The sequence below is a fragment of the Falco naumanni genome, chromosome 4 (genome assembly GCF_017639655.2).
Source record: "Falco naumanni isolate bFalNau1 chromosome 4, bFalNau1.pat, whole genome shotgun sequence".
In the NCBI taxonomy this organism is placed as follows: Eukaryota; Metazoa; Chordata; class Aves; order Falconiformes; family Falconidae; genus Falco; species Falco naumanni.
Genome location: NC_054057.1, coordinates 102,902,377 through 102,928,441, shown reverse-complemented (window position 1 = coordinate 102,928,441; position 26,065 = coordinate 102,902,377). Strand labels below are relative to the sequence as shown.

General features: G+C 37.4%; 1 protein-coding gene across 30 annotated transcripts in view; it reads left to right on the top strand.

Annotated features, from left to right (window-relative positions):
- LOC121087434 (sarcolemma associated protein) overlaps positions 1 to 26,065 on the top strand; it is an 89,369-nt gene that overhangs the window by 27,384 nt on the left and 35,920 nt on the right. For 5 of the 30 annotated variants that reach the window (XM_040592460.1, XM_040592449.1, XM_040592446.1 and 2 more), the window contains exons 3-13: positions 10,330 to 10,483; positions 16,145 to 16,217; positions 16,736 to 16,772; positions 18,222 to 18,284; positions 19,738 to 19,833; positions 20,118 to 20,189; positions 21,039 to 21,179; positions 22,870 to 23,007; positions 24,121 to 24,289; positions 24,375 to 24,425; positions 24,978 to 25,028. In XM_040592460.1, the coding sequence (XP_040448394.1) occupies positions 10,330 to 10,483; positions 16,145 to 16,217; positions 16,736 to 16,772; positions 18,222 to 18,284; positions 19,738 to 19,833; positions 20,118 to 20,189; positions 21,039 to 21,179; positions 22,870 to 23,007; positions 24,121 to 24,289; positions 24,375 to 24,425; positions 24,978 to 25,028 (1,045 nt within the window). The remainder of the gene's footprint in view (positions 1 to 10,329; positions 10,484 to 16,144; positions 16,218 to 16,735; positions 16,773 to 18,221; positions 18,285 to 19,737; positions 19,834 to 20,117; positions 20,190 to 21,038; positions 21,180 to 22,869; positions 23,008 to 24,120; positions 24,290 to 24,374; positions 24,426 to 24,977; positions 25,029 to 26,065) is intronic. The other 25 variants (XM_040592450.1, XM_040592439.1, XM_040592451.1 and 22 more) reach the window with 7 other exon arrangements.

Here is a 26,065-nt window from a genome sequence, read left to right as displayed (position 1 = left end):
TGTCCTTAATCTGTTTTGTGTTGTACGTACAACAGGAAGTTTTAAAGTATGGCATATGTGAGAGACAGACTTTGATTCATCTGTGAAGAGAATAAATAGGAATTTTTTCTAGCTGTCCTGAAAACATCCAGCATTTGTAGCAGAAGGCTGGTTTTCAGGAATTCTTGTGAACTGTGAGGACCACAGTTAAGTAAAAGAGATATTCTAACAAGTACTAATTAGTAACTATGGTGACAGATGTCTCACTATAGCAAGTCAGTCAACTATATATAAACCAAATTACTTATAAATTAGAATTCTTCCTCTAGATCTCTTCGCAAAAATAGCCTTTTGCATCAAAACTAGTGACACTGATGTCAAGAGGTATCTATTTTTGTATGGTGTTGTCACATTCTGTGGTAAAACATTTTTATCTTGAGGTTTTTGGGGGAGTATCTTGTCATCCTGCTCCTTTTGACAGTGAATGCATTCATGGATTGTTTGAATGATCTGGAGATAGATCAATGTTCACAAGTAACTTTTACCTTTTTTAACTATTTTATTCCACACCTTCCATTTAGCAGAGGAAATTTGAATATTGTGTACTGTGCCTAGGATTGCTTCAGGTCACATCCTCCAGCGTCAATCTTCTACGTGAATGCACTTACCACAGAATTTTGTGGAATTAGGCGTTACTGCATAATAGAAGATGATCCAGACTTGTTCTTCAGTGACGAGGCATTTTACTGCATTTTGCAACTATGGAATGTGATTATTGGGAGGAGATAACTTCACAACAGTCACGTTGCAAATTGTTGTTTCTAGAAAAAACAGAGTTTGCAGTTACATTTGTGCTACCAGGTCTGCCAGAGAGGGATGAGGGCAAATAGGTTGGCAAGAGGAACCAACCTTTCTGCTAACATTTCTGTTCATGTTGGTTGGTTCCAAGTTGTTTTTTTTTTAAAGAGGAGACAGTACTTGGGCACTTTTTGTGCAAAGTTTAAGTGAGTGTACAATCATAGTAAAAGCACTCTTTTTGGTATTGCTACTACTTTAATATTGGTATCCTATGATGATCATCTCATATGAAATACTTTTTTCATTATAAACTACTGTCACCATAGTAGTACTGTGTTTTTTCCAGAGGTGGTGGTGATCTAGGTGTTTGAAGTGTTGATAGTTCCTTTTAGAGATAAAGTAAATAAAACTGAAAGTGGATTAAGGATGTTCGTACAGTTTTGTGCTAACCATTGGGGTGTTGAGGGTTCCAGGAATTGTAATGCAGTTTGTTTACTTATATTTTATGAGAGCGAAGATGCTGCAGGTCATCATAGTTTTCTGAATTTACTCCACCTTAAGACTGCTATCTCCTAATAAAGAGAACTCCAGATTCTGCTTGTGAAATGTGCTTTAAGGTCTTAAGATCCTGACATATAGCAACTGATAAAAATCAAATGGTTGACATTGTAAATACAGCCTGCTCTCTGCCATTCTCTTCTTGAATGTTGCTGTGGGGTGCGTGAGTATAAGCTTAGGAACCAGCTTCTAAGGTATGCTCATTTTTAGCCCAGGTCATTGTCATATACCAACCAAATTAAGCAAACTGAAAATGATAGGAATTCTGAAACCATGCTGAGTTGTTCGGCTGTCCCTGCCATCGAGCCAGCTTTGCTGCTTTCTGTGATGGGTAAGGAGCGGATAACTATGATGGTCGTGGGTTCAGTTGCCTTGTTTCTTCTATCAGTTACCACATGAGAGTTGAAGATCCCATTCTTGAATGGTATAGTGATTGTGAAAGATGTGTGGGATTATGGTTTGAAGCTGAGGGCACCAATGCATAATTACCGCAAACTTTTGGAAACAAGTGGTAGAGATCTTCATCCTCAGTCCTTTATGTATATATGCACAAACTTTACATTGTGAGCATAGGTCTTTGCTTTTGTTTTAAAATAAAGAACTTGGTTTGTGGTATAGCTTGAGGTCCTAAACTTTTAGCCATCTTCTGCCAATCTCTTTAATATTAATTACTTTGAAAAACGCAGCAATACTGCTCAAGAATTTTATTTGATAATAAATAGCCAAAACCATTTAAATGGAATGTTTTTAAGCTCCACATAGCTAGTTCTAAAACTGAATAATTAAAAAGTACTGCTTAATCTTTTTAGTAGCCTTTCTGTTAATAATGATCACTTCCTAAAGCAAATTTAAAAAAATACATCCTTTTAAAGTACATCTGACATCCTGTTTCTGAGTTTTTCTTGCTGTAGATTATGTGTATAACTGCAAATATTAAAAAAAAAACAGTATAGAGCTATTAACTGATAGTAACCTTGATTTCTGAGCTTTTCATCTTCAGACCAGTAAGTTCAATTACAACTACTAAGAAATGTGGTGGCGTTTGAATAGTGTTTTAGAAGGTAAATGCTTTTGCCTAACGGACACAACAGGTAGGAGGTGGTATTAACTCTTCAAATGTGCTTTCATGTTTTTATTTTTTGTGAATGCCTTTAATACGCCGTAATTTAAAAATTCTGATTCTGTATAAGTGTATCTGTAGAACTCAACAGTTAAAAAAAAAGCATTGCAATGTCATATGTCAGAAGAAAGGTCTGTGCTGAAATGTTTGCAGGTACAACACGCTTGGAAATGTTTGCTTTGTTTTATTGAGGAAGGTGATGTTTTGCTGCTGAGGAACTCACTAGAGCTCACAGGTTGTAGGCAAATGCATGTTTTATGCACAGTTTAAGCTGCTAGTGCCTCTTGGTGTTCAGCATTGCCCCTCTACTGAAGGTGGTTTCCCCTTTTCCCAACAAATCCAACCCATCACACCTTCACTGTCATAGCCCCCGTGCCCTTTTCAGGCAAAGTCTGCTGACCTAGCTCAGACAAAAGTTAAGCTGAATGACAGGGCCTGGAGTGAGTTTCAAAGAACTATCAGGACGTGGCAAGCAGCAGGGGGATTAATACGTTACAGCACTTCAAATACAACCAGAAAAGGCTGAGCGCTGTTTATACCCAGACTCAGTTACGCTGGCACAAAATTACTGCCACAGTTTATTTTGCTTGACAACAGGTACGAGCAGCCGGCAGGGTTGTCCTGGCAGTACAGTCAACAAAACTTCAAGGTGTAAACAGACACAGAACAACTTGGGCAGTCGAAGAGCATATTCTCTGCTGTCCTCTGCCTCTTGGAGTTACTGGCAGGTTTGGAATGATAGCACTGAATTCCTGGGGGTGGCTGAGGATTTTAACCTTTTTCATCTGAGTAGCTGGATTGACATCAGGCTTACACTTTCAGTTGAAAACTTAGGATGAATGTTTTTTGTCCAGTGCTATATCAAAGAAAGTTACTGTTTTCAGGTTGTTTTTTTTTTTATTGCATAGAATCGTTCTTAAGTTCATTATTTTCCAGGGAAGTTACTGAAAACTACTAGCAAGGTGTGCTTCTCTGGGGCCTTCAGTACTTAGGGTCCCTGAATAGCCAGCTGCTACTCCTTCAGTCTGTTCAATCGGACTGGAAAATCCTTTTCTTCACAGCTGGTCACTTTTAGTTTGATAGCATGTGCCTGCCTCAGGTAGCTAGAATAATTTTTAAAAATGAGATTTGCTAAGAACTTAAAAAGTTAATACAGTAGTTTTGTTCCTGAGTTGAAGGAGCTGGAGTTTAGTAAACAAAGAGCTATTAGATCCATGTGTTTAAGAAATATAAAACTAAATAGAAAAGCAGTTTTGTTTGATGTACCCCACCCTGTGAATTATGCTTGCTTATGGAGACAAATACTTCTACTTCCTTGATAGGTGGGTGGAGTTAGGCAAGTGAGAGGAAAGGAATTTAGCATGTGCCTAAGCAGACCAGAATGAGGAACTCAATCAGCTGGATCTGGAGATAATTTAGCATCTGACCTTCTCTATCCTACAGCCAAAGGACCAACCTGGAATTCAGTATGGCTTGCACAGTGTACTTTGCTAGCAGAAGTGCTGCCCCCAGAATGAGAAAATAGTCTTAGTATTTCAAGGAAGACAAAATGATCTTTTAATTGTATGGGAGAAAAAGCTTTCTGGCAGCTGTGTAATAGATGTTGTTGATATTGGTTTTGACCCAGTTATGTATTGTTTTGAAATCTTTGTGCACAATTCAGATTGTGCAAAGCCAGTGTACTTCGCCTCCTAGTAGAATATCAGTGTGAAACAAGTAAACACAGTTGTGCTACTAGTGTTGTCTCACAAACAGTTTGTTACCCAGTGTGCAAAGAGCCAATCTCACACACAAAGCTGAGTTGCCATTTATTGCAAGTCTGTGCAGAGATGGGTGCTAGGTTGTAAATCCACAAAGCCAGCACACCTCTTAACACATAGTAAAACGTTTTATACACTTTGAGCAATTGTTTACAATTACTTTAGTCACACTAAATTCTCACTGGTTCTTACTAGCCATGTCTCTATTTAAAGGTACAGCATATTTTTTTCCCCTACCATGCATGTTCTGTAAGGAGGGGGTTTTGTTAGTAGGGGGCTTTCTTTGTTCAAGGGCGGATCTTTTAGTGTGCTAATTACAATAGTTCACTTACAGTTCAAGTAATTTTGTTTGGACTCATTAACCATTTGGTTCTCCTTGAGCTTATCTTGTTATGCCCCAGCTTGACATAATTCTGGTATCTGTTCCTTCTCCCAAGGCCTTGTTTTGTTATACTATTAGAAACATTCTGTTTTTCAAATCCTTTCTTGTTTTTCATTATAGATATTTTACATACTTTGTCTAAATTTCAAGTTAAATAACAGACTGGCCTTCTTTTTATCACATATCTGCGAGCTGGTCGACTGTACTGCTCAGTCCAATTTTGAACTGAAGCATTACGCTAAGGCAGGCAATCCAATTTCTAGATCCCTGTTTACTTGCTGCATTTGAGTATTAGCTTTAGTACTCAGGGGGTGCATTTGTAATGCCAGCATTAATTGTTCAATGATTGATCCTGTAGTTTGTAGCATGAGTAGGGGAAGAATCTGTCATAGTAACTGCAACATTTTATGGCTTAACTGCTCTAGCTGACAGCCTTGCTGCTTCTTTGTGGCAGCAAACATGGCAAAAATGAAGCTGTCACTCCCTGGTGGCTATAGTTCAGAATTTGACAAATTAATTTAAATCTTCCTGGTTTAAACTAATGCCTCAAAGACTGTATAACAGGTCTGTGAAGCACATGGAAGTTCTGTATACTTCTTTAACACAAGAAGTAAGATATGAGGAAAAGAGTAGTAAACTAGGAGGTCCTGAAATTGGGATTCCCTTTCTAGATTAGTTGTCTAGGCAGTGAAAATATATTGAATTAATAAAATATATTAATGATAGACTTTATGTAAAAGGCAGTGGCCTACATTATTATTTAATTCATTTAATAATTCAGGTGTGGAATAAGGCTGAAATAGGTGTGATTATATGCTGTGATCTTTCTGCATTTTTAAATGTAGAATTTGTTCCTCTTCATGCAGTGAATCTCGCATCTCTGCAGACAAACTGTCTCAATTCTCCAGTAATTCTCTGCACTGTAATTCTCAGCATAATTGTTCTGAGCTGCAGTTTCAAGCTGGGTTAGATGGAGTAGCAGTAATGTGCTCTTAAAATGGAAAAGGATGGCTATACATAGTGATAGCAAATGTTAACGTGAGTCTGTCTTGATTGCCATTCTTGATTTACTGCCTTATTGCAGTACTGGTAAAGCTCTGCTCTAGAAGAGACTTGAGGTTCTTTCTGTTTATTTTATTGTACTTGGGGTATTTAGGTCATAAGTTTTTGAAAAAACACTTATTTTAATGGTCAGTAACTCATTAATAGAGCACTTAATCTTTAAACATTGGTTTTTCAGTTGTCCTGTGTGTGGAGCACTTATTTTCCCTCTTTACCTTGTACCTTTTTATGAACAGTTATACAACAGAAAGATCTCTGGCATCTTTGGCTTTTGAGTGTCTGTGTAATTGATTATGAAGCATTGCTGTTATTTTGAGATTAACATTTTAGCTTTCTCAGAACAAAATTAAAACCTAGCAATTTAAAAGTTAATTTTTGATGATGCATTTGTCTACACTTTAGGCTAATTCTAGAACTTCATGTTAAATTTCTAGTTTGAGCCTCAGTATAATAATGCAGCGTATTGATAAAAATGCTGTATAGCATAAAGATGAAAAAAATGCAGTGCTAAAAGCAAGTCTTGTAGTAAGGTATTAAAGCAAAAGCTTGTCAGTTTTTTTTGTTCTACCATTGTGTTGTAATTACTGAAAAAGTGTGCTACTTTCTTTTCAAGATTTTCTGTGCATCTCTGAGTCCATCCTTGTCTTCTCTTAAGGTCCTTCAGAAGTGATGCATCCTATGTCAGGACTGCGTATGGCTTGAGAAACAAAGCACTTTCTCACTTGTCAGGCTAAGGAAGGAGTTCTCTTCAGCCTATCTCTTGGAAGATGTTACAGTAGAAATCCTTAAAGCAGAACTTTTTGGTTGTTAAATGTTTTTATTTCTTTGAAGAAAAGAGTCTACCTACATTTCGTAGGTAAAGTTAAAATCTGTCCTGCTGGAGCATAGCAATTTTGCAGCTTCCTAACATCAGCTAGGATTTGTGTATTGTATGTGCACAAATGTAATGTGTTATACTCTGGGATCTCTGTGGAAGAATTTTTCTGTTTCACTAACCAGGAATTTGTTACAGGGGGAAAAATTATAGTGGTATCTAACTGCATAAAAATAAAATGTAGACTGTGATTTAGCAAGTTGTTGGTACTCTTCTGAGTTACTGACCTGGAAACCAATGGAACTTAAATGGAATGAGACTTTTATATACCACAGGTCAGAGCAGAGGAGGTACTTTTGTTCAGTTTTATTCAGTACTTTTATTCAGTTTGCAAAACTGAATAGTAACTTGAAATATAATAAATACTAAATGTATAAAATTAATACATAATTCCATGCAAAGCATGGAAACAACACTTGGCAATTTTTTATTGGAACTTCTTTAATGCAGTTGCTAAAGAACTGTACTGGAGAAATTTGAATGCACTGATGAGCCACAAGTTTTACTATAGAATAAAGTCCCCGTAAATTTTGTGGAAGCAGCATGTAGGATATCTGCAGTTAACTGAGTTTATTAACGATGTATAAAAGAAAGAATGTAAGCAATCACGAGAACATAAGTTGCTAAGGAAGAAATGCGGACTAGGATTTCTTTTTCTGTCTGAGAAGGTGTTATGATACTGCAGAGTAAGTTTCTTAAATAGCTGCATGTTACCTTGTATTTTAAGAAAGAGGGGAAACTACCATTTGAACCATGCATCTCGTTACCTGAATTAAGGATGTGGTAGTTCTTTAACAGTCCTCTAAAGCTGAGTTGCTTTGAATGAGCAATGAGCTCACCGAAAAGCATGAGCTACCATCTCTGCTTTAAACTGGAGTAGTTAATATAACGAACAAAAGGGCTGGGACTTTAGTTTGATCTGAAGAGAGGTGTGAATTATAAAAGCAAGTATAATTAGGTCAGTATATGCTGCCCTTCTTTCTGGCAGTACCAGCTTAAGCACCACCTCATATAACTCCCATCAACATGCATCAACTCTCAAAACTGGTTTGCAGTGACTAAACAAATGCCTGAGCCAGTTACACTAAAGAGGTGTTGGCGCACCTCAGCAACGAGCACCGGGGAAGGGAAGGATTTGTATTTCTCTTAAAGCTGGCACTGCTGCTGGAGTTTGTTCGTTTGTGCTGGAAAAGAACAAATGGTGCTAGTTTCGCAGAAGGCACTGTATTACATAGCTGCTGTGTGAAAGGTGGTGTTTTGGGAATCGGAGAACCCACCAAGGATACTCCATAATTAATAGTATATTAAATACCAGTATATGTCTTAGTTTCATGGCTTGCATGAACTTGATTTTGTTTTCTAAAGATAACTTCTACTAATGATACAAACGCGATGGAGGGATTGACCTTTGAGAAGGATTACTTGAACTAATGAAAACTAGTATGGAATTAACATTTGAATTTGCTACGTGAAAGGGACCAGCTCTGCGGGTTTCCTGACCAAGTGCTACATTAAAGATAACTGAATCCTTTTTACTAAGTCTTGAAGTCGGTGCATTTCTCCTTAGACATCATCTTATTAACATGCTGCTAGTAATACTTACTTCTTTACTAGATACAGGAAGAAGAGTATTTTCATTCTGTTTGTAAAGACTTTGAGCACCACTTTTCTAAAATTTACGTAATGAAGTTCAGTGGCATGGAGTTAAATGGACAGCAGGTTAATAATAAATGTTACGTGTATTTTCTGTGGCCATTTGTTTACAAATTATTTTTGCAGTATGAATTTTGTCTGCTGATATTTTTTTATAAGTTTTGTGTTGCTGATGCTCTGTTGCACTTCCTGCTCTGTGATCACTCTCCTGTATTTCCTTGTGCTGTCTCATCTGTGCCCCATCTGCAGATTCTGCAGAAATGTGTTTACGAGGGGCGGTGATTAATCAAAAGGTGGAGGTATAAAAGGCAGATATTATGCATAGGAAAGAAAAGGGTGGGGAAAAGCAAATAAGCACAAGTAGGTTTGTTTCTCCTTGCCTGTGACTCTTTTTCATAGCAGAAGAATTTTCAAATGGAGCAGTAAGCCAATTGGAAACAAACAGGAAGTAAAGAAAACAATTATCGCTGCACTGAACCATGAGAGGGTTGGGTACTTTCAGATTAGTAACTAACAAGCTAATTAATTTGATTTGCGTTTGAACTTACGACTTCTATAAAAGCTATATTATATACTATAGTGTTTCATAACGTATAGATTATTATTTAGGTGGGGTGGGTCTGATTGTTAATGCAATGAATGCAGCCCTAATTTCTTGATCTATGCATAATTTGTGTTTACCTTCATCTTTATGAACATAGGACTGATTAGTATTTTCTTTTTCTTCAATTTAAGATCAAAGGCATATCTGTTGAGGAAAAAAAAATCTTTCATGTACTGTTTTTCATTCTGTCATTTCATACCCCTAGCTGAGCTTCCCTGTGCTGGCATTCCCCTTGATTACAGTATTGAGTCCCATCTTCTGGATGCCATGGCGTTTAAGCTTTCAGGTTTGGGGCACTGCTTTGTGCTACTCAGGATGAACATGCAAGATGCATATCATATGCTTGGTGTCATTTTCCAGTCTGAGGTCTGAAAAGCCCTGGTGCTGGTCTCTTGCTTCATTTTAAACCCATGTTTTTCCCTTGACACTATGATTTTGAGCTATATATAATTGTTTTTTGAGGAGTGTGATAATAGAGGCAAATAAAAGTATGGGAAAATTTGCATGGAATGCTGAAAAAAATTGTCAGTTGCTTTTATAAGAAAAACATGGGAATACAATAATTTTTCTGAAGGCAACATCTCTGCCCCGGCCTTATGCTTGCTTTGGGACTTGATGAGATTTTTCATGAGTGCAGGAAGCCAGGGATTTTTGCCATCCTAATCAGGTTCCTGTAATAACTATTGTAATCTTGAACTACTGAAAGTGACTCATTTCAGTAGTTACACCTGGCTGGTTAGTAACATTCCAGTCCCTTCTTTCATGCTGTCTGCTGATCAGGTCTTACCCAGTGACTGTGGTCTTCTGCCAGGTGATTCACTTGTAACCTCTTCTCAGATGCAGCACTTGTGACTAGAAAAGTCTTGTGTCAAGTAGTTTTGAGATTCAGTAAGTTGCTATTAAAATTTAATTAACTCTACAAATGTATATTTACCGAGGTACTTGATGGTGTAGCAACCTTGAGATTAACTTAATGGTGTGAACTAGTATTGCTGATAGGTAAAAGCATGCTATTATTTTCCCACCCCCTTAATTACACTGTGGTCTTCTATTACAATTCCTGAATTCTGTCTTCTGCCAAAGCTTTTCTTTGTGCCCTCAATGCTAGTCTTCCCTACAACATATTTCTGTCATGGAACATTGGAACCTTAAATGATGAGCAGTTAAAATGTTTGTATGTTGACCAACATAAGTGCAGATTCTTACATATGTGTGGCAAAAGGTGTTGTTACTAACAATGTCTGATCCTTTCCATGCAGGCAGTTGGTTAAGTACAGTTTGTGGCAATTACTTGCATAGTGCATGTGGTAGAATTCAAGCACATATGAAACTATTAAAAATAAAATAAAATTATTCTTCATAATGTGAAGGTGTTGTGTCCTAAGGAGGGTGTTTTGAGTTTGATTACATCTGTCTTTTTGCACATGAAAAGGTCAAGCTATATTTCATAGCAAATACAATTTTAATTGGAGCTTATGTTTCATCATACTTGTTTTGTTGTTTCCAGATACTTTACTATTTTTTTTTCTTCTTTTACAGTTCTATCTTCAAGACACTAAAAGTAGTAATGGTACCTTTATTAATAGTCAGAGATTGAGTAGAGGATCTGAGGAAAGCCCACCATGTGAAATTATGTCAGGTGACATCATCCAGTTTGGTGTAGATGTGACGGAGAACACGCGGAAAGGTAAGGGTATGGATCTTTTTTATTTCCCCAAAAATATATTTAGAACATCTTACTACAATCTAATCTTTGAGAATAAATGGTATTTCTGTTGTAAGCAGATAGGTTACTTTTTGTTTTGTTTTGTTGCTACCTCTTCCCTCCTTTACTGGCAGCAAGTCCTGCAGCCACATGGTAAACTGGACCAAGAAACTTACCTGCTGAAAACATGGACTCTATTTCACCCCCCAGCTAGAATTTCACTGGGTTTCTTCCACGGCCCACCTTCTTCTGTGGCTGTATGTGTGCTAGTATGTGTGGTGGAAATGCGGATCCAGAAAAGGAGGCTCAACTGGGACCACATGTTTAGCTCTTGCCTCACTTAAGTTGACCTACAGCAATATTAAAAGCACAGCATGGGCATGTGTGTGCTGTGCTGTGTTGGGCTTTTTTGTGTTTTTTAGTTTTATTTTATTTTTGTAACTACCTTTCTTTCAAGCCTGTGAACCCTAAAGTTTCAGCTAATAATGTGGCAGAAGTATAAAACTGCATTTCTTGATAAAGTACTTAGCGTTAGTTTGAAACAGGCTAATTTAATTCTTGTCAAGATACATACTTTTTCTTTCAATGACTGCTACTAATTTGGATTTCTGCAGGCACTTAAAAATGAGGATAGAAAAACATTGCTAGCTGAAAAATGAGGTGATAAAATTTTTGTTTGGTTTGGTTTTCTTGCGGTCCTCTTGCCAGTATGCACGCTCAGGGGATCTTGTATTACAGTAATAGCTATATATCTGGTAATCAATAAAAATGCAGCCTCAGTCTTTTTTTCTTTTGCATTTATGTATAGTGTTTCAGGAGCCATTTCTTTCTCTTTCTGAAGTCTGGTCTGTATGTGAATTATTAGATTGTAGTCAATATTGTCAAGACTTCTTAAAGTTACTTAATGGGTCTGTTATTTTCTGTAAGCATCAAACCTCTGGCTGTGTTCTAAAGAATCCTAATCCAGTAACATGTGAATTTGGCAATAAAATGGCAGAACTGCCATCACTCCTCATCTGCTACATTTCTGAACAAGACCTTCATAGACCTTATCATGAGAGGTGTATTAGGAAAGAATAAAATGGAAGAATAATATTAAATATAAATGCTGGTGGTAGTTCTTTTTTTAAAAAAACCAAACCAGAACAAAACAACAACAAAAAGCCCCACACAAACAAAACCCCCAAACACACACACCACCCCAAGCCACCTCTCCCAAACCCCAACAAACCAACCCATAGTACAATGGTAGAGTTTTTAAAGGGCATTAAGTAAACAAAATGAAAAGATGAAGCTTGCTCATGAATTCTGTCTGAAAAGATGAAGCTTGCTCATGAATTCTGTCTGTCTTCAGCCAGGTAGGTTATAGTTCTCAAAGTCTGAAGTATCAGAGGAAGGTTAAGGAATACATCTTTGAAGAAAATAAAGTTGAGAAATGGCAGTGCTGAAGTAGTTTGTCATGGAGAGCTTCTGGAGCTATAGTATTTTCCAGTGATTCATTGTAGTGAACATCAGATGACATTGTTTCACTTTTCTCAAATACGGTGGTGCAAAGATTTACCTCCTGGATGTCTAGTTGGAATTGTAACTTAGGGAGTTACCTAAATTGTGACTTCATGTGAAGTGATTGAAAATATTTATGAATGCTAACAGTATACATGGAATAAACCAAAGGAGTACATTGCATCTGATGAACCTGGAACTACTCATTTGATGAGATGCTGTCCTCACTAAAAGCTGAATTCCTTCATGTGTATTTAGACCTAAAGCAATATTTATTTTAAGATTTAGTTGGAAGAAAAATTGGAGTTCACTTGTTTTTATCAGCAATTTTTTGCAGTTAGTTTATGTGAAAGTGTATGGAAAGTTCATCGTAAGCAAATATTTGCTAGGAATTCTTGCCGGTTATTTTTCCCAATGGTTTTATCTTAGTTTTACAAAAATGTGATCTCAGCGACCTATCATTTGTGTAATGAGTGACCAGGTTGTGCAGCCTTCCTTTTCCTCTTCTTTAGCTTTGAACATAGGAGCTGTGCTCATGTTACTCATGAATGTGTTGAGTTAGCTAATGAGGAAGAGCATGCAAGTTTGCTTTCCTCTCTCTCTCTTCTCCCCTAAGCAATGAATGAAGATTGTATCATCGTGCTGGGGCATGGAACAGCTGCATCACAGTTACGTGTTTAGCCTTGAATGCAATTAGAATGCATATAAACACTTTTTTTTCTCCAGTTCATTTCAGTCATCTTAGATGTTACTGTTAACCTAATCTAGTAATGAAACAGACATGAAAGTAGTCCTTAAATTAGCAATTGCCTTTAAAAAATTTTTCCATTCTGGTATTTGCATAATGCCTTACTCATACAAGACATTTCAGCATTTTGCTGTGCGTAATTATGAGGTAATGACACGATAGGCAGAATTTACTTGCCATGTAAATTCTGAATTGTGTAAATATTGCTGGAATACACTTACTTTTATTGTTCAGGCTGTGTCTTAGTAAGTCATTTCCTTGCCAATGTGATCTTGATTTGGTTCATTAAAATAGTGGCATATTCAGAATGTGATTTTACCCGAGCACCGATCCCTCTGCTTCCTGCTGCAGAGCTGGTCCTGGCCCGGCCCTGGAGAAATGAGAAATGCTCCCAGCCCTCCCGCTTCCTTATTTGTCCTCTTGTTCTATCACTGACACGCACGCAGGCCTGCTCGCTTCCCACTCCTTCGTACGGTGCTTATCCATGAATCATCTCACCCTGCTTTTCCTTGTGGCCTCGTGGTTTGTATTCTTGTAGCCGTTCCTGAATTTCCCAGTCGGTGCCAGAGCGTTCCAAGAGTGAACCGGTGCTTTCCCCGCCTGGGGGGTGGGCAGCAGGCTCTGGAGCAGGGGCAGATGCTACCAGATGGTGTAGTTCAGATACAGTTTATGCATTATTTCCTAGGCAGGTGCGGACTCTCCTGTCCGCAGCCCCTTCCCGTCGCGGGTGCTGGCAGCAGCCTGCGCGGTGCGCCCCGGTGCGTGCAGCTTGTCGGGGGCACACAGCCCCCCTGGGGGGTGCGGGGCCGGTCCGTAGCCCGGGTGTGGCGATTGCCACGGCCGCTGTTACCGCGCTGACAAGCCAAGATGAGAACGTGCCACCTGCGAGCCGCCCGTGCCACACGAACATTCAGACCAAACCTCTTTCTTTATTCCTGGGGGGGTTTTATGCTCCTTTGCAGCATAAACCAGGGTTCAGGGCAACTCTGGGTGGGTTTTTTGGAGTGGCGCGGTGCAGCGGGTGACAGTTAGGTGTTTCGGGATAATGCGGCGAGTCTGAGGCCGGAGCAGGGCCGGGTACCGCGGGACCCGCGGGAGCGGGCGGGGCCGGGCCGGGGGCGCTGCCGGGCCCCGCGGGCGGCTGCCGGCCTGGGGCGCCCCCTGGCGCCGCGCCCCGGCACTGCAGCGGGGCTGCCAGCCGGGCGCCAGGTGCCGGGGCCGGGGAGGCGGCAGCCCCGGCAGTGCCGTCACCCCCTTGCCAGCCGCCCGGGAGGTGAGTGCGGGGCCAGGGGAGAGGAGGGAATATGTTGTAGCTGGAGAAACGTTTTCTCAATCCCCTTTGTCAACCAGAGATTGCTTGACTATCCTTTTTTTTTTTTAATTCCTCAAAAGGCATAATACAGACTTGTATTTAAACAGTTACTGGTATCCTGTCCAGTCATCGCTATAATAATGTTTTATATGTTGCTTTACCTTTCCCTTAGGCTTTTACATCATTGTTCTTCCAATTATAATGAACTGGTAGCTAAAGGACAGAGCGCAGGGATTTTTTTTTCCTTCTTTAAATTATTTTTATTATATAAATCCATCAAAAAACCTTTTCACAGTCACTGTCTATTCGAGACCCTCTGCAAAATCCCCTTTATCCCTTATTTTTTTACACAAATAAAGCTCCTGCAGCTTTTAAGAGATTTTTTTATTTCCAGTCAGAGTATTGATGGAAAAAACTTCAAAATTATATAACCTCACAGCAGACCTACCTTGATGTATTGCCCAAAGGTAAAGCTGTCTGTTGGTCTTTAATTTCAGATACCCTAATACTTTCTTCTTGAAATCACTTAATTTTCTCTTTATGCCTTAAAGAAAAGATTCTTCATTATGAAAGCTGTGTATTATATGCTAGAGCTAGTACTGTTACTGTATTATTCTGTTAATATTTTTGCAAGAACATATTTATGAATTCTGAGGACTTAAGTCTAAAGCCAAAAAAGACACCAAACCCATGGATTAATTTGTTTTGAGAATGAGATCCTGGCTGTTCTTCCCTGGCATGTAAATTTAATACTTCACTGGGTCAGCTTGAAAAAACAAGGTGCTGTAGCCAAAAGGGTACTTCTGCAAGCATTAGCTTTTAGCACCGAACAAAGGTTAAGAACAACTCTCTTCAGTTGGATCATTTCTTCTGTGTTTTTAAATTTTATTGAGGTAGCTTCCTCAAAGGCCTGTCTTGTTTCCCTGGAGTACTACTGGTGTCCTAAAACACCCATTGTCCTTTTTTTCCAAGCCAGATTAACTGTTTTGCTGATATTAATAACCCTGAAAGTAGAGCAGCTATTTGTCTTTGTATGTTGGTGGGTACTTTAGGTATAGTAGTAGATGACAGATGGCTGTATACTTATTTGTGTCTAGCTTATGGTAGTGATTTGGGAACATCTATCTTTCTTTCCATGTAACTTTAAAGAATTTTTATTTCCCAATTCATAGGATCGTACAATACAAAAAACAAACCAAAACAGGTGCAGCTGTCATTTGACTGTTAGCAATGTCATTGAGATGGTATCAGTGACATTTTTGGGAAACATTGCGAAGAGAGGTTGAACTTGATGTGAGAAACAAATGTTACATTTCCTTCTCTTATTCTTTAGGATCTTTCTTGAACTCAGAAAATCTTGAATTTAGTTCTGGAGAACAAGCTTTCTCCTGAAATGAAGAGGCCACTTGTCTCCAGGGGCTGTGCGTTAGATGTGTACTACAGGTGTACCAAAATAGAGATGTATTCTCTTGAATGATGCTGCTCATAGTGTTCAAGAGGATGTACTTCTCAGTAGTTCCTATACTCTTCCTCTCCATTCCCTTTTTGATCCTTGTGTTTGTAAATAACAATCACTTGCCAAGTTACAGGTGTTCAAGTGAGTGTCTGGTGACTCAAATTGGATGTGTTACTTTTTAAGTCCCTGGCTATGCTCACAGGAATTTTGTCAAGAAAGTAGCTTATCATTTGGTTTATAATTCTGCACTCCCGTTTCTTAGCGTAGGTAAGATCCATTCCTTTTTCCTCTTTTTATGATCAAAACGTACAGTGAATGTTTTTTAACTTGCTGCAGTAAAGGCAGCTTGCAGGTACTGCTGCATGTGGAAGAATTGGAGCTGGAACTGCTTCACAGCCAGGACTAGGTACACAGCATAACCTCTTCAAGCTTCTATTGATAAAGTTTCCTGTCTCCAGAGGAGGTGTAAGAAGGCAGACCCAGGCACTGGTGCTTGAAGGCATTCATGCCTCTTCTTGTTTGTCTGCCTCAGAGAACCAGGGCAGTTTGCTTGGATACCATAACATTAACCATTGAACTTACCGTGATTTGTTACTATTTAATTATGACTTACTATTTGTTTCTTTTCAGTTACCCATGGATGTATAGTCTCCACAATCAAACTGTTTCTTCCAGATGGAATGGAAGCTCGATTGCGATCAGAGTAAGAATAAGTATTGCATGTCCTAATAAGAGTAGTAGAAATATATGGTTCTAACTTTTTAGTTATGATGAAAATGTGCAAGTATAACATTTGCTCTAGTGAAAGTGTACAAAATTCTGTAAGCTATCAAATATTATTTTGCTCTGTTCAATTTGTAAACGGGTGTAGTGTATCCACTGTCTTTTTGTATCTATTGTTTTGTGCACACAAATTGATTTAAATCTTAATCCATTGCAGAAGAATCAAATATTGTGTAATTACTGAAATAGAAGTTGGTAAAGAGTTTTTAGAATAGACCTTGGATTTCTAGTTTGAAAATAATTCTGTAACTTTGAAAACATTGCTCAGCGTAGTATTACTGGGTTTTGCACATCTGTATGTTAACTCTTTGTTTTTATCTGAAGAATAAACGTAAAAATACAAAGCATCTTGATTAACTGCAGATTACTAGGGATCTCCTGGAGTTTTGAAATGCTATTCTGCACTTTGTGTTCACTTTTTTTTAAATTTTTTTTTAGTGTTATCCATGCTCCATTACCAAGTCCTGTTGACAAGGTAATTTAGTGATTTACTGTTTTCTGCCTTATTCAGCCACATGATGTTTTCTGACTTGTTACAAAGATGAAGAAATGGTGAAGTCCAGTTATATTTAGATATATTTTCCACTGCCTGTTTTTAACTAGTTTGATTCTTTTGAGTGACATTTAAGGTAGAGAAGGTAATGCAGTATCACAGTATATATTTTAAGGTAGCTTGGCTTCTTAAAGTATTGCACCTGAAACATGGCTTCAAAAAAAACACCCAAGTATGTTAAGAGGATTAAATTTCAAGGTACAGGTTGATTGACCAACAGGTCTTGGGCATTGCCTAATTTGATACTTGATCTGTTCTCTAGATCCCATGATTTGGTGTTTGGATGAGGTCTGTTGTCCTTTTATCTTAATTTTTATGCAGAAGAAGCTGCACTGCACAGGCTGGAAAGTGCTCTGGCATGTCCCAAAGGAAGTTTGGGACTAGACCTCTGTTCCTCTTGTACAGGCAGAGTCGCTCACTTGTAGAGTCATGGCATAGCCAGTAATGTCTAGTATAGTTTTTAAACTCAATTTTGATGATGTGAGGGACTTGTAGAAAAGCTGTTAATAGATTCAGCCTTAAGACAAGTGATCAGGAACTGATTGTCTTGCTAGCCTTTAAAAAGAAGGATTAACTTAAGTAGGTTAGAATCAAAGTTTTAAACAAAATTTTGAGAAACTAAGGGAGCTTATTTGTGAAGTCAGCAGCCTGAGGAGTTATAGACTTTGCATTTAAATGGAGGTTTCAAAACAGCATATGTAGCTTGAATGCAGGGCAAGGGCAGAAATTCTGAGGAGGGACTGCAGGTATAACTGTGTGAGAAACAGCTTCAAAATTGTGTCAGTGTAGGACGAGCCTACAAGAATTAGCAAACAAATAAATTTGCTGCCTCCGCCCATGAAACAACCCCTCTCTTTCCCTCAAGTCCAGAACAGTTTGTAATGATGAAAGATAATAAAGGAATTTCCCAAATCTGAAATAGATACTTATAAAGGGGAAAGATGAAGGTGATGGCAGTAGTTCAACAGGAAGTGTGTGAGGATGACATTTAATTGGAATATGAGAGACTTTATTTTCAATTCTGGAAGCCCCTGATTTCTCTTTGTCCTTGGGTTGAATGGCTTCACCTTTGTGCACCTCGTTTCTTTTTTGTTAGTTTGATCTCAACTGAAACAAAAGCCTTAAACTTGTTAGTGTGTTGGTGGTTCAGGTTGTAAGGACATTAACACAGTGGAGCCTCAGTCCAGAGCTGGGAAATTTTATGATAAAAAAAAGAAAAAATAGTGGCAGAACAATAAGCGATTTAAAACAGCAGTATTAGATAATCTTAAATTTACCTTCATGACTAGATTCAAATGATGAATTTTGCATTATTTGTGTTTAATGAAAAACCCCCAAACCATATTGATTCTTAAATTCTCTTATTTTTAGGTTGCTGCTAACACGCCCAGTATGTATTCTCAGGAATTGTTTCAGCTTTCACAGTATCTACAGGTAGGTTTTTTCTTGACAGCATTTAGTTTGGCTAAATATTTAATCTTTGTTGAAAACACAGGTCTTAGCTGTGTATGTCTTTGTTTCACTACAGAAAAGGCAGTTGAATGCTTATCGTGTTCCTATTTACAAAATGCAAGTCGAACAATGTACAGCATGTTGTAACTTGACATAGTGTAGTTCTGTGGAGTTTTGGGGTTTTGCATGAACAGTAGAAACTATTGACTTTTATAAAAGAAAACATGAGAGCTTCCTGTTTTATAGAAAGCTTGCTGAATGCTGTATAGCTGCTCTTCCTGGCCTGTCTCCTCTCCTACTTTGCTGTCCCAAATTTTCTTTTGCTCACAATACTTTTGTCATCATCTGTTGCAGTGGATATACTGTGCATGTGTATAAGTTTTGGTAGAACAGAGGAAAGGCAAAGAAAAGGTCATTTCATGTCTCAAGAACTAGCTTGTTTCTGTGAACATAATTTCATAGTGTGAATATTTCTGTCCCTGTATCTATTGGAAAGTATAAAGGAGGGGACAGCGCTGGCAGCTCATCTTCCTCATTGGCATCCCCAGCCTTTCTGTGCCTGCTCCTGTGTTAATTTTAATAGGCGTGTGTTTTCCTAGGGTGTCATGTCACGGAAGGGTTAGACTGCAAAATGGCAACACATTAAAGTGTGTGTTAATAAATATAAGTAAAACCTTTAGAAAGGATCATAAAATCAGCTTTCTGGAAAAGATGCGAAAACATTATTACTGGTGAATTCTATCTAGGTTTAATTTATGTTTAGTTCTACTGATTTTATTTTGCCTGTTTTTGTTGGTAACGTCAATTTTTTTTGTTCACTATCAATGACGAAGCTTTTGAGACAGGTACTAACTTTATATGTATTTGCTGACATAGCAGAAAGCAGCTCAGGCAGATGATCTTTCTTGGGAAGCCAAATACTTGCTGGCCAATCTGTTCGCTCCCTGTATCCTGGAATTGTTAAAGAAGCTGCTTTTCTATCTTACTGTCATAAAGCAAAAATCAAACAAAAATAGTAGTTCTTGCTTGGCATTTTTCTTTTGTGACCTGATTTGAGGGTGAACAGCTCATTCCTTGGGAGCTGCCAAACTGCCTTTTGGTGTTCGCAGTTCTGTTACTCAAATTCTTGACAAAAGTCGAAGTGTTTTTAAGTCTTGGAAAGAACAACTTGTAGTGATGTATGCTCGGCATGTGCACCATATGTGTGAAAAAATAAAGTTTTCAGGAACCTGACGTTGTAGGTTAACATCTTCTAATTAAAATACCCAAATAAATGTGTGGATGGGTAACATGGGATGGGCTTATCACAGTTTTACATGTGCCAACGTTTGCTGTTTACAATTCCTTTTTTTCTTGTATTTTGGTATCGCTTCTGTTGCTTCTGTTACTCTGAGTTGTTCTAGCTGAACTGACTGGTGCTCTGGTCTCTTCACAGGAAGCCTTACATCGGGAACAAATGTTGGAACAGAAGCTGGCAACCCTTCAGCGACTACTTGCTGTCACGCAAGAGGCTTCAGATACTAGTTGGCAGGTATCTGCAGCTTCCTTTTCCTTTATGGACTGAATTGCAGTGGCATATAAAGTTTAGCTATTAATTTGCAAACAATGGGGAAAAAAACAGCAGAAAGAAGCAAAATCTTAGGGTGGTTCTCTTAAACTGTGCATAAGATAATTTTTAGTTTAATGATTATGTACCAGTTTGAAATAACTATTAATATTAAGTACTCCAACAAAATGAAAGTCTTTAAAGCAGAACTCTACTGGAACTACATAAAGCGTATGTTAATACTAAGGTGATACTGCCTTTTCTTCTAGGCTTTAATAGATGAAGACAGGCTGCTATCAAGGTTAGAGGTTATGGGAAATCAGTTACAGGCATGTTCAAAGGTAAGTAGTTAAAGTTGAGTGCAATGGAATGATCTTTTGAAGTGTTTTGAAATTAGCTAGTTGTAGGAAAGTAGCTGGAACATAAACTTGCCAAAATGACCCTGTGCAATTTTGATAATCTGAATAGCATGAAAACTGTAGATCTGTTCTCTATTTCATGGAATCATTTTAAATCTAGATAAATGTCTGTTTTTCAGCATTTTTTTAGTCCAGATTGATTTCTTTTGTATATGCATGTAAACGTGTATGTAGTGAGATGCAGGAAAGTAATTTCTGTCATCAGTGAGGAGCAACCACTCCTGTCCTTTTTCCAAATAGGGGTTTGAGAAAAAGCATTATCAATGTGCTGTCTGACAGCAGCATTGCTGTCAGAGTAACAGAGTACCAAGTATGTCCTGCCTTGATTGTGGTTTAGGCCACCTATGCCTGCCTTAAATTTTTATATTTATTGTTTTTGAGTTCTCTCAACTATCTGCATTATAAGAACTTTTTTTGCCGGTCCTGTTTGAGGTCTTTCAGATGGGACCTCACAGGTTTCTGGTTTGTCAAATTGTCGGTCTTCTGGGCTTGTAATTGTCTTAGCAGCATCCAAAAAACCCCCGTGGTTTTTCTGTCATCAAAGCTGGTCATTGAATGTGTGCTGCCATACATACAATTAAAAACCCAACTGGTTTACACCCGGTTGTGTCAAGTATCTTTGATCACTGCTTTGTCTGTAATGTTTGTCCATCTACCAGAAATTGCTAAATGCTTTGGAATAGAATAGGTCTTATCACAATCTAATCTATTTAATCAACAAAATACTGATTTATCTTCTGTCTTTGTATCTGAATTATCTTACATATACAGAATCAAACAGAAGACAGTATACGAAAAGAGCTTATAGCATTACAAGAAGACAAACACAACTATGAGACAACAGCCAAAGAGTCCCTGAGGCGGGTCCTTCAGGAGAAAATTGAAGTGGTCAGAAAACTGTCTGAAGTGGAGGTATTAAAGATGAATGCCTAGTTTTCTGGAAATGCTGAAATATTTATAAATGTTGCTGCTTTGATCCCTATTCTGTTGCCTGTATTATGTCAGTATTTGTTGGTGTAAAATGTTGGCCCCAAGGACTTGTGGCACTTGCAGTATATTAAGTAGTAGTGTTTATTTCTCTTACTGGACAATACTTAGATTGTTAAACAGTTAATGAGAAACTATTCTTTAAACTCCTTTTTCTGCCAGGTTTTAAAGTTCAAAGTTCATGAAGCTGTCTTACAAAAGTTACTATGTGTGGGAAATAAGTGAGGGGAAAATTACATGCATGTGTTAGAAAAAATGCTATTAAACCTTGTTTAAACTGTAAAATTTATGGAAACATAAGCTTAACCACTCATACAAACGACACTTAAAAATGAGCTTTTGAGATTACACTGTGTTGAACACATTCTTCAAATTAGATTTCTGCCCCTATAATATGTCTTATTATTATTTTTTCCTTTGTTTTTTCTTTCCATTATTATTTGGTACATTTCCTTAGGTCAAGAAGTATCATAAGAATTAATTTTAAGTGTAAAAAGTCTCCAGTCTCTTCATGCTTTTTTGAGAATGCAATGCATATAGTGCTGTAATGAATAACCTTATGCAATTTCAGTTAAATACTCCTTTTTATAATAGTTTTTGACAGGTTTGTTAATGGTTTGAGTTTAATCTTCTGCCGTTCTTCTCCTTTCCAACTCTATATCAAGAAACAATCTTCTGATGTACTTATCCTACTTTTTCCTATTTACTGTGACTCTTGGGGGAGAAATACTAATTTAACTTTAGTCAGAGATTTGCTTGAGTGTTTTATGCCACATACTTTTCTCTCTGCACAAAAGATTCATTAGCTCCTGATTGAGAGTTGTCCTTTAGTAATTATATAATGTAGTTTCGAATGTACTTTTTTCTAAAGGTGTTTTAGTTGTGAAGGAGAGCTAAGTCAGAGCTTGTTACCAAAAAAACCTCAACAACCCCAAACCAAAAAACATTGTATGACTGAAGAAACAAATCTCGAGCTATGAGGAGGAAACTCCGTACACCGTTAGCTGTGCTACTATTACCGCTGATGCAAACTTCAGGAGCAATCCTGGCTTCCTGAAGACCCAGCTGCCTCTTGAGTAAGGGAATCTTGGTTTAGATGCCTTTCCACATCATGGACTACAGAAAAAGATTTAGAACACTTCCTTCGAGCCACTTGGCTTTTATAATGTGTTAAATCTTCTTTTGCTGGGTGAAAGGTGTCATGAAATCAATTACATTGCATTACAAAATAGTATAAAACTTCCACAGTTTGCCATAAAACCGTAGAGAATGGGAGAGATGGTTCACAGGTTTGAGCTCTTTATTCCTATCATTCACAATTAATAACCCACTGTGGGTTTTTTGGTTTGGGTTTGGGTTTTTTTTTTCCCCCGTGCATGAAGCTAATACATTTTCACATAATCTGTTTTTTTAAGTAGAACAATACAAAAATTTGTGTAGGTAGCATTTTTGCCAGGACTTGCTCTGGTTGTTTAGCTTTAATTATTAGGAACAAAGCAGTTAAATACAACTAATTACATTCGTTATTGTTTGGAAAAAAATAGATCCACTTCACTGTTTGGTAGATAATTAGTCTCTTTTTTAAATTTTATTTCCTAATAATTCTGTCTTACAGAGGAGTTTAAGTAATACAGAAGATGAATGTACTCACCTGAAAGAAATGAATGAGCGGACTCAGGAAGAATTAAGAGAATTAGCTAATAAGTACAATGGAGCTGTAAATGAAATTAAAGACCTTTCTGACAAGCTAAAGGTAATGACAGAACTTGATTGGACTTGTGATGATACTATAATGCATGGAACAAATGTAATTTCTCATGTAGCAATCAGATAAAGGTTAAAAAACTTTTAAAAAAGGTTAATGAAAAATTATATAATCTTTTACATACTGTTTTGTTTACATTTAATATACCTGAAACTGTCATCAGTTAGGTAAATTGCTAAAAAGGTTCCTTTACATGCAATTTGAAAAGTTACCATATTTTTGGAGCTGCAGTATATTTTAATATAAAACTATGTATGGTGTAAAACTTTATATTCAGCTGCTTTTATATAGACAACTGTCAAACTAAACATTTTACAGTTAATGGGAATGAAGACTAGAATTAAAAATAAATTTGCGCTTCATGGTGCCTTTTTTGCCGTTAACCATTAATAGCCTACCACATAGTAGTAGTATGGCTCAGCTTCCAGGGGAAAGGAGCATGCTGTCGGGTTTGGTATTAAACTAAACGTCAAAACATACTAATATTTAAAGGTCCTTTATGCCTGAGACAGTTGTTGCATTTTTCTTGAATAAATACGGAATTTGAACTTAGGTTCTTTTGAGTCCTAGGTCAGCACCTCAGAAGATTTTTCTTTCCAAATTAAGTGCATTTGGTTTCCTAATTACGAGTTACAGTGATTATGATGAGTTTATACAGAAGGATCAAAATTGAGATTTATTACCTAGCTTTGATGGAGGAGAGTCTCTGAAACTCGTTATCATGAACTTTTTATTCCATTGAGTTGGTCTGTGCAATGTACTTTCAGTTCAGAGGGATGCTTGGGTTTTGATTGGTTTGAGATTCTGGGAGATGTTGGGTGTTTCTTAGTTCTTGGGCCCTGGTACTGTTCCTGTAAAATCTGGGTTCCTCAGACAAAAAGTTAGTTAAGATATTTTGAGATTCTTTCTCTCTGTTACTGTGCTTGAAGTGAAATGTAGAGAAAAATCACAGTAGAAAAATTTTGTGTTTTTTCCATTTTCTTTGTGACTAGCAAAGAAAGTTACTTACCTACATTTAATTATGCAAAAGTCAATGAGATCTGTTCCTTTACATGTTAATTTTGATTTGCTTGGGGATTTTTAAAATTTTTTTTTGAGCAGGTAGCAGAAGGAAGACAAGAAGAAATCCAACAGAAAGGACTGGCTGAGAAAAAGGAATTGCAGCATAAAATAGATGAAATGGAAGAGAGAGAGCAAGAGCTTCAAGCAAAAATAGAAGCTTTGCAGGCTGATAATGACTTCACCAATGAGCGGCTAACTGCTTTACAAGGTTAGTCACTAGTGGGGAAGAAAGTTTGATTATTTGTTTTTCTTTTAATCTGTGAAATATCTTTTTCTTGGACTTCTGTTTACAGTACGGTTAGAACATCTTCAAGAGAAAACTCTTAAAGAACACAACAGCTTAGGTAGGTGTAATCAGTTTCTTGTTTCAAGATGGTTTCCAGCTTTTCTGTTCAATTACTTTTATTGTGAAAATCTTGTAGTCGAGGTGTGTGGCAAAAGAATGATGTTTTCCAGTTATCCCAGTAGTGCTTTCTTCCTGGGATCACGTAACATGGACAGCCGTGTGGCCACGACAGAGTGCCAGCAGAGGGCGCTGCTGCTGTGGGTGCACAGGCTTCGGGTTCTCCGCTCGCTTTCGAGCTCTGCTTGTGCCCCCTCAGCTCCAAGGCTTTGAAGCTTTTTATGTACATGTAAATATCCAGAAATTATATAATGTGATAGGAAGTAATTCTTTGGGTGAGAGTAACCTCTTACACATTTGAAAAAACAAGAACATGATCTTTAGTGCAGGAAAACACATTAAATTTTGCCTATTTTGTTTGATTTACTTTAGCTACTTAGAAGGAGGAGGTAGCATGAAAAGCCAGATGCATTTCACAATGCTGTATTTATAAAGAAACAAAACCCAAAACATTTTGCTTGCTTCCAGAAATAATACCCTTTCTTAATCCTAGGCGTACAAGTTGACGACTTCATACCTAAAATTAATGGGAGCACAGAGAAAGGTAGTGTATCTTAAGGCTACCTTTTGTCTTATGATTGATGTTTGAAGTTAAACAGATTCAAAATGTTCTCTAAAGTTTTACTTTAAATAATATTCTCTTAAAAAAATGAAATTGAATTTGTGACCAGCACTTTTTGCTTAGACTTTCAGTCTAGGTGTTCTTAGAAGGTTCTCAAAAACTTAACAAACCAACTTAGAAGTCGTCTTTTTCGCTTGTTTTTTATGGATTCTCACTGGAATCAGTAAGAGCGTACTGAATGATGTCAGGCTGGTGACACAAGACAGTGAAAAACTTGTTCTTTTCCACTTAGTTTTATTTTCCGTTGCAACACAGGCATTTTTCTAGTAAATTGGGCATGGTAAGTAAAGTCAGCAAAACTTGTTTTTTTCTAATTACAATGTATGAAAAATGTGAGTATATGAAATATAGAACTAGTGGAAACTAACTTTTTTAAATTCAGGAGTGTCTTTAGGTAAAACCAGAATAAATACAGATTGAGCTAACTGGTTATTATTTTATTCTTATAAAGACCAGTTAGCTAAAGCTTAAGTATTTTAACTGTCTTAACAAACACTTGAAGTGTTTTTAACAAAATTGTCTGATAAGAATATGCCCAATATCACATATAGCAAAGATTATTCTGATTATGATTCTAAATTCACTGAATTGTTCCATTAGCTAAGATATATTTGTCCTCTTATGTTAGTTTTAGATTTTCCCTTGATATATCTTTGTTCAGCATTTGCTGTGTCATTGCTGGATAATGAAAGCTCTGAGGAATGGTGGTAGTATTAATTGGAAGGTTGGGACATCTATATAGAGAACTTGTAGTTTTAACTAATACAGTGATTAAGGATTACTGTATACTGTTTTGAAACAACGTTTTAAAACTCTCTGTGGTCTATTTCTTAGCTTTTTACCTTTTTTTTCCTATTATAAATGAAGAGCTTCTTAACTAGGGAGACCAATAGCAAAGAAGTTAATCGTGGCATAACCTCATGACTAGTTCTTATTTGGAGCAGGAGGAGAGATCTGTT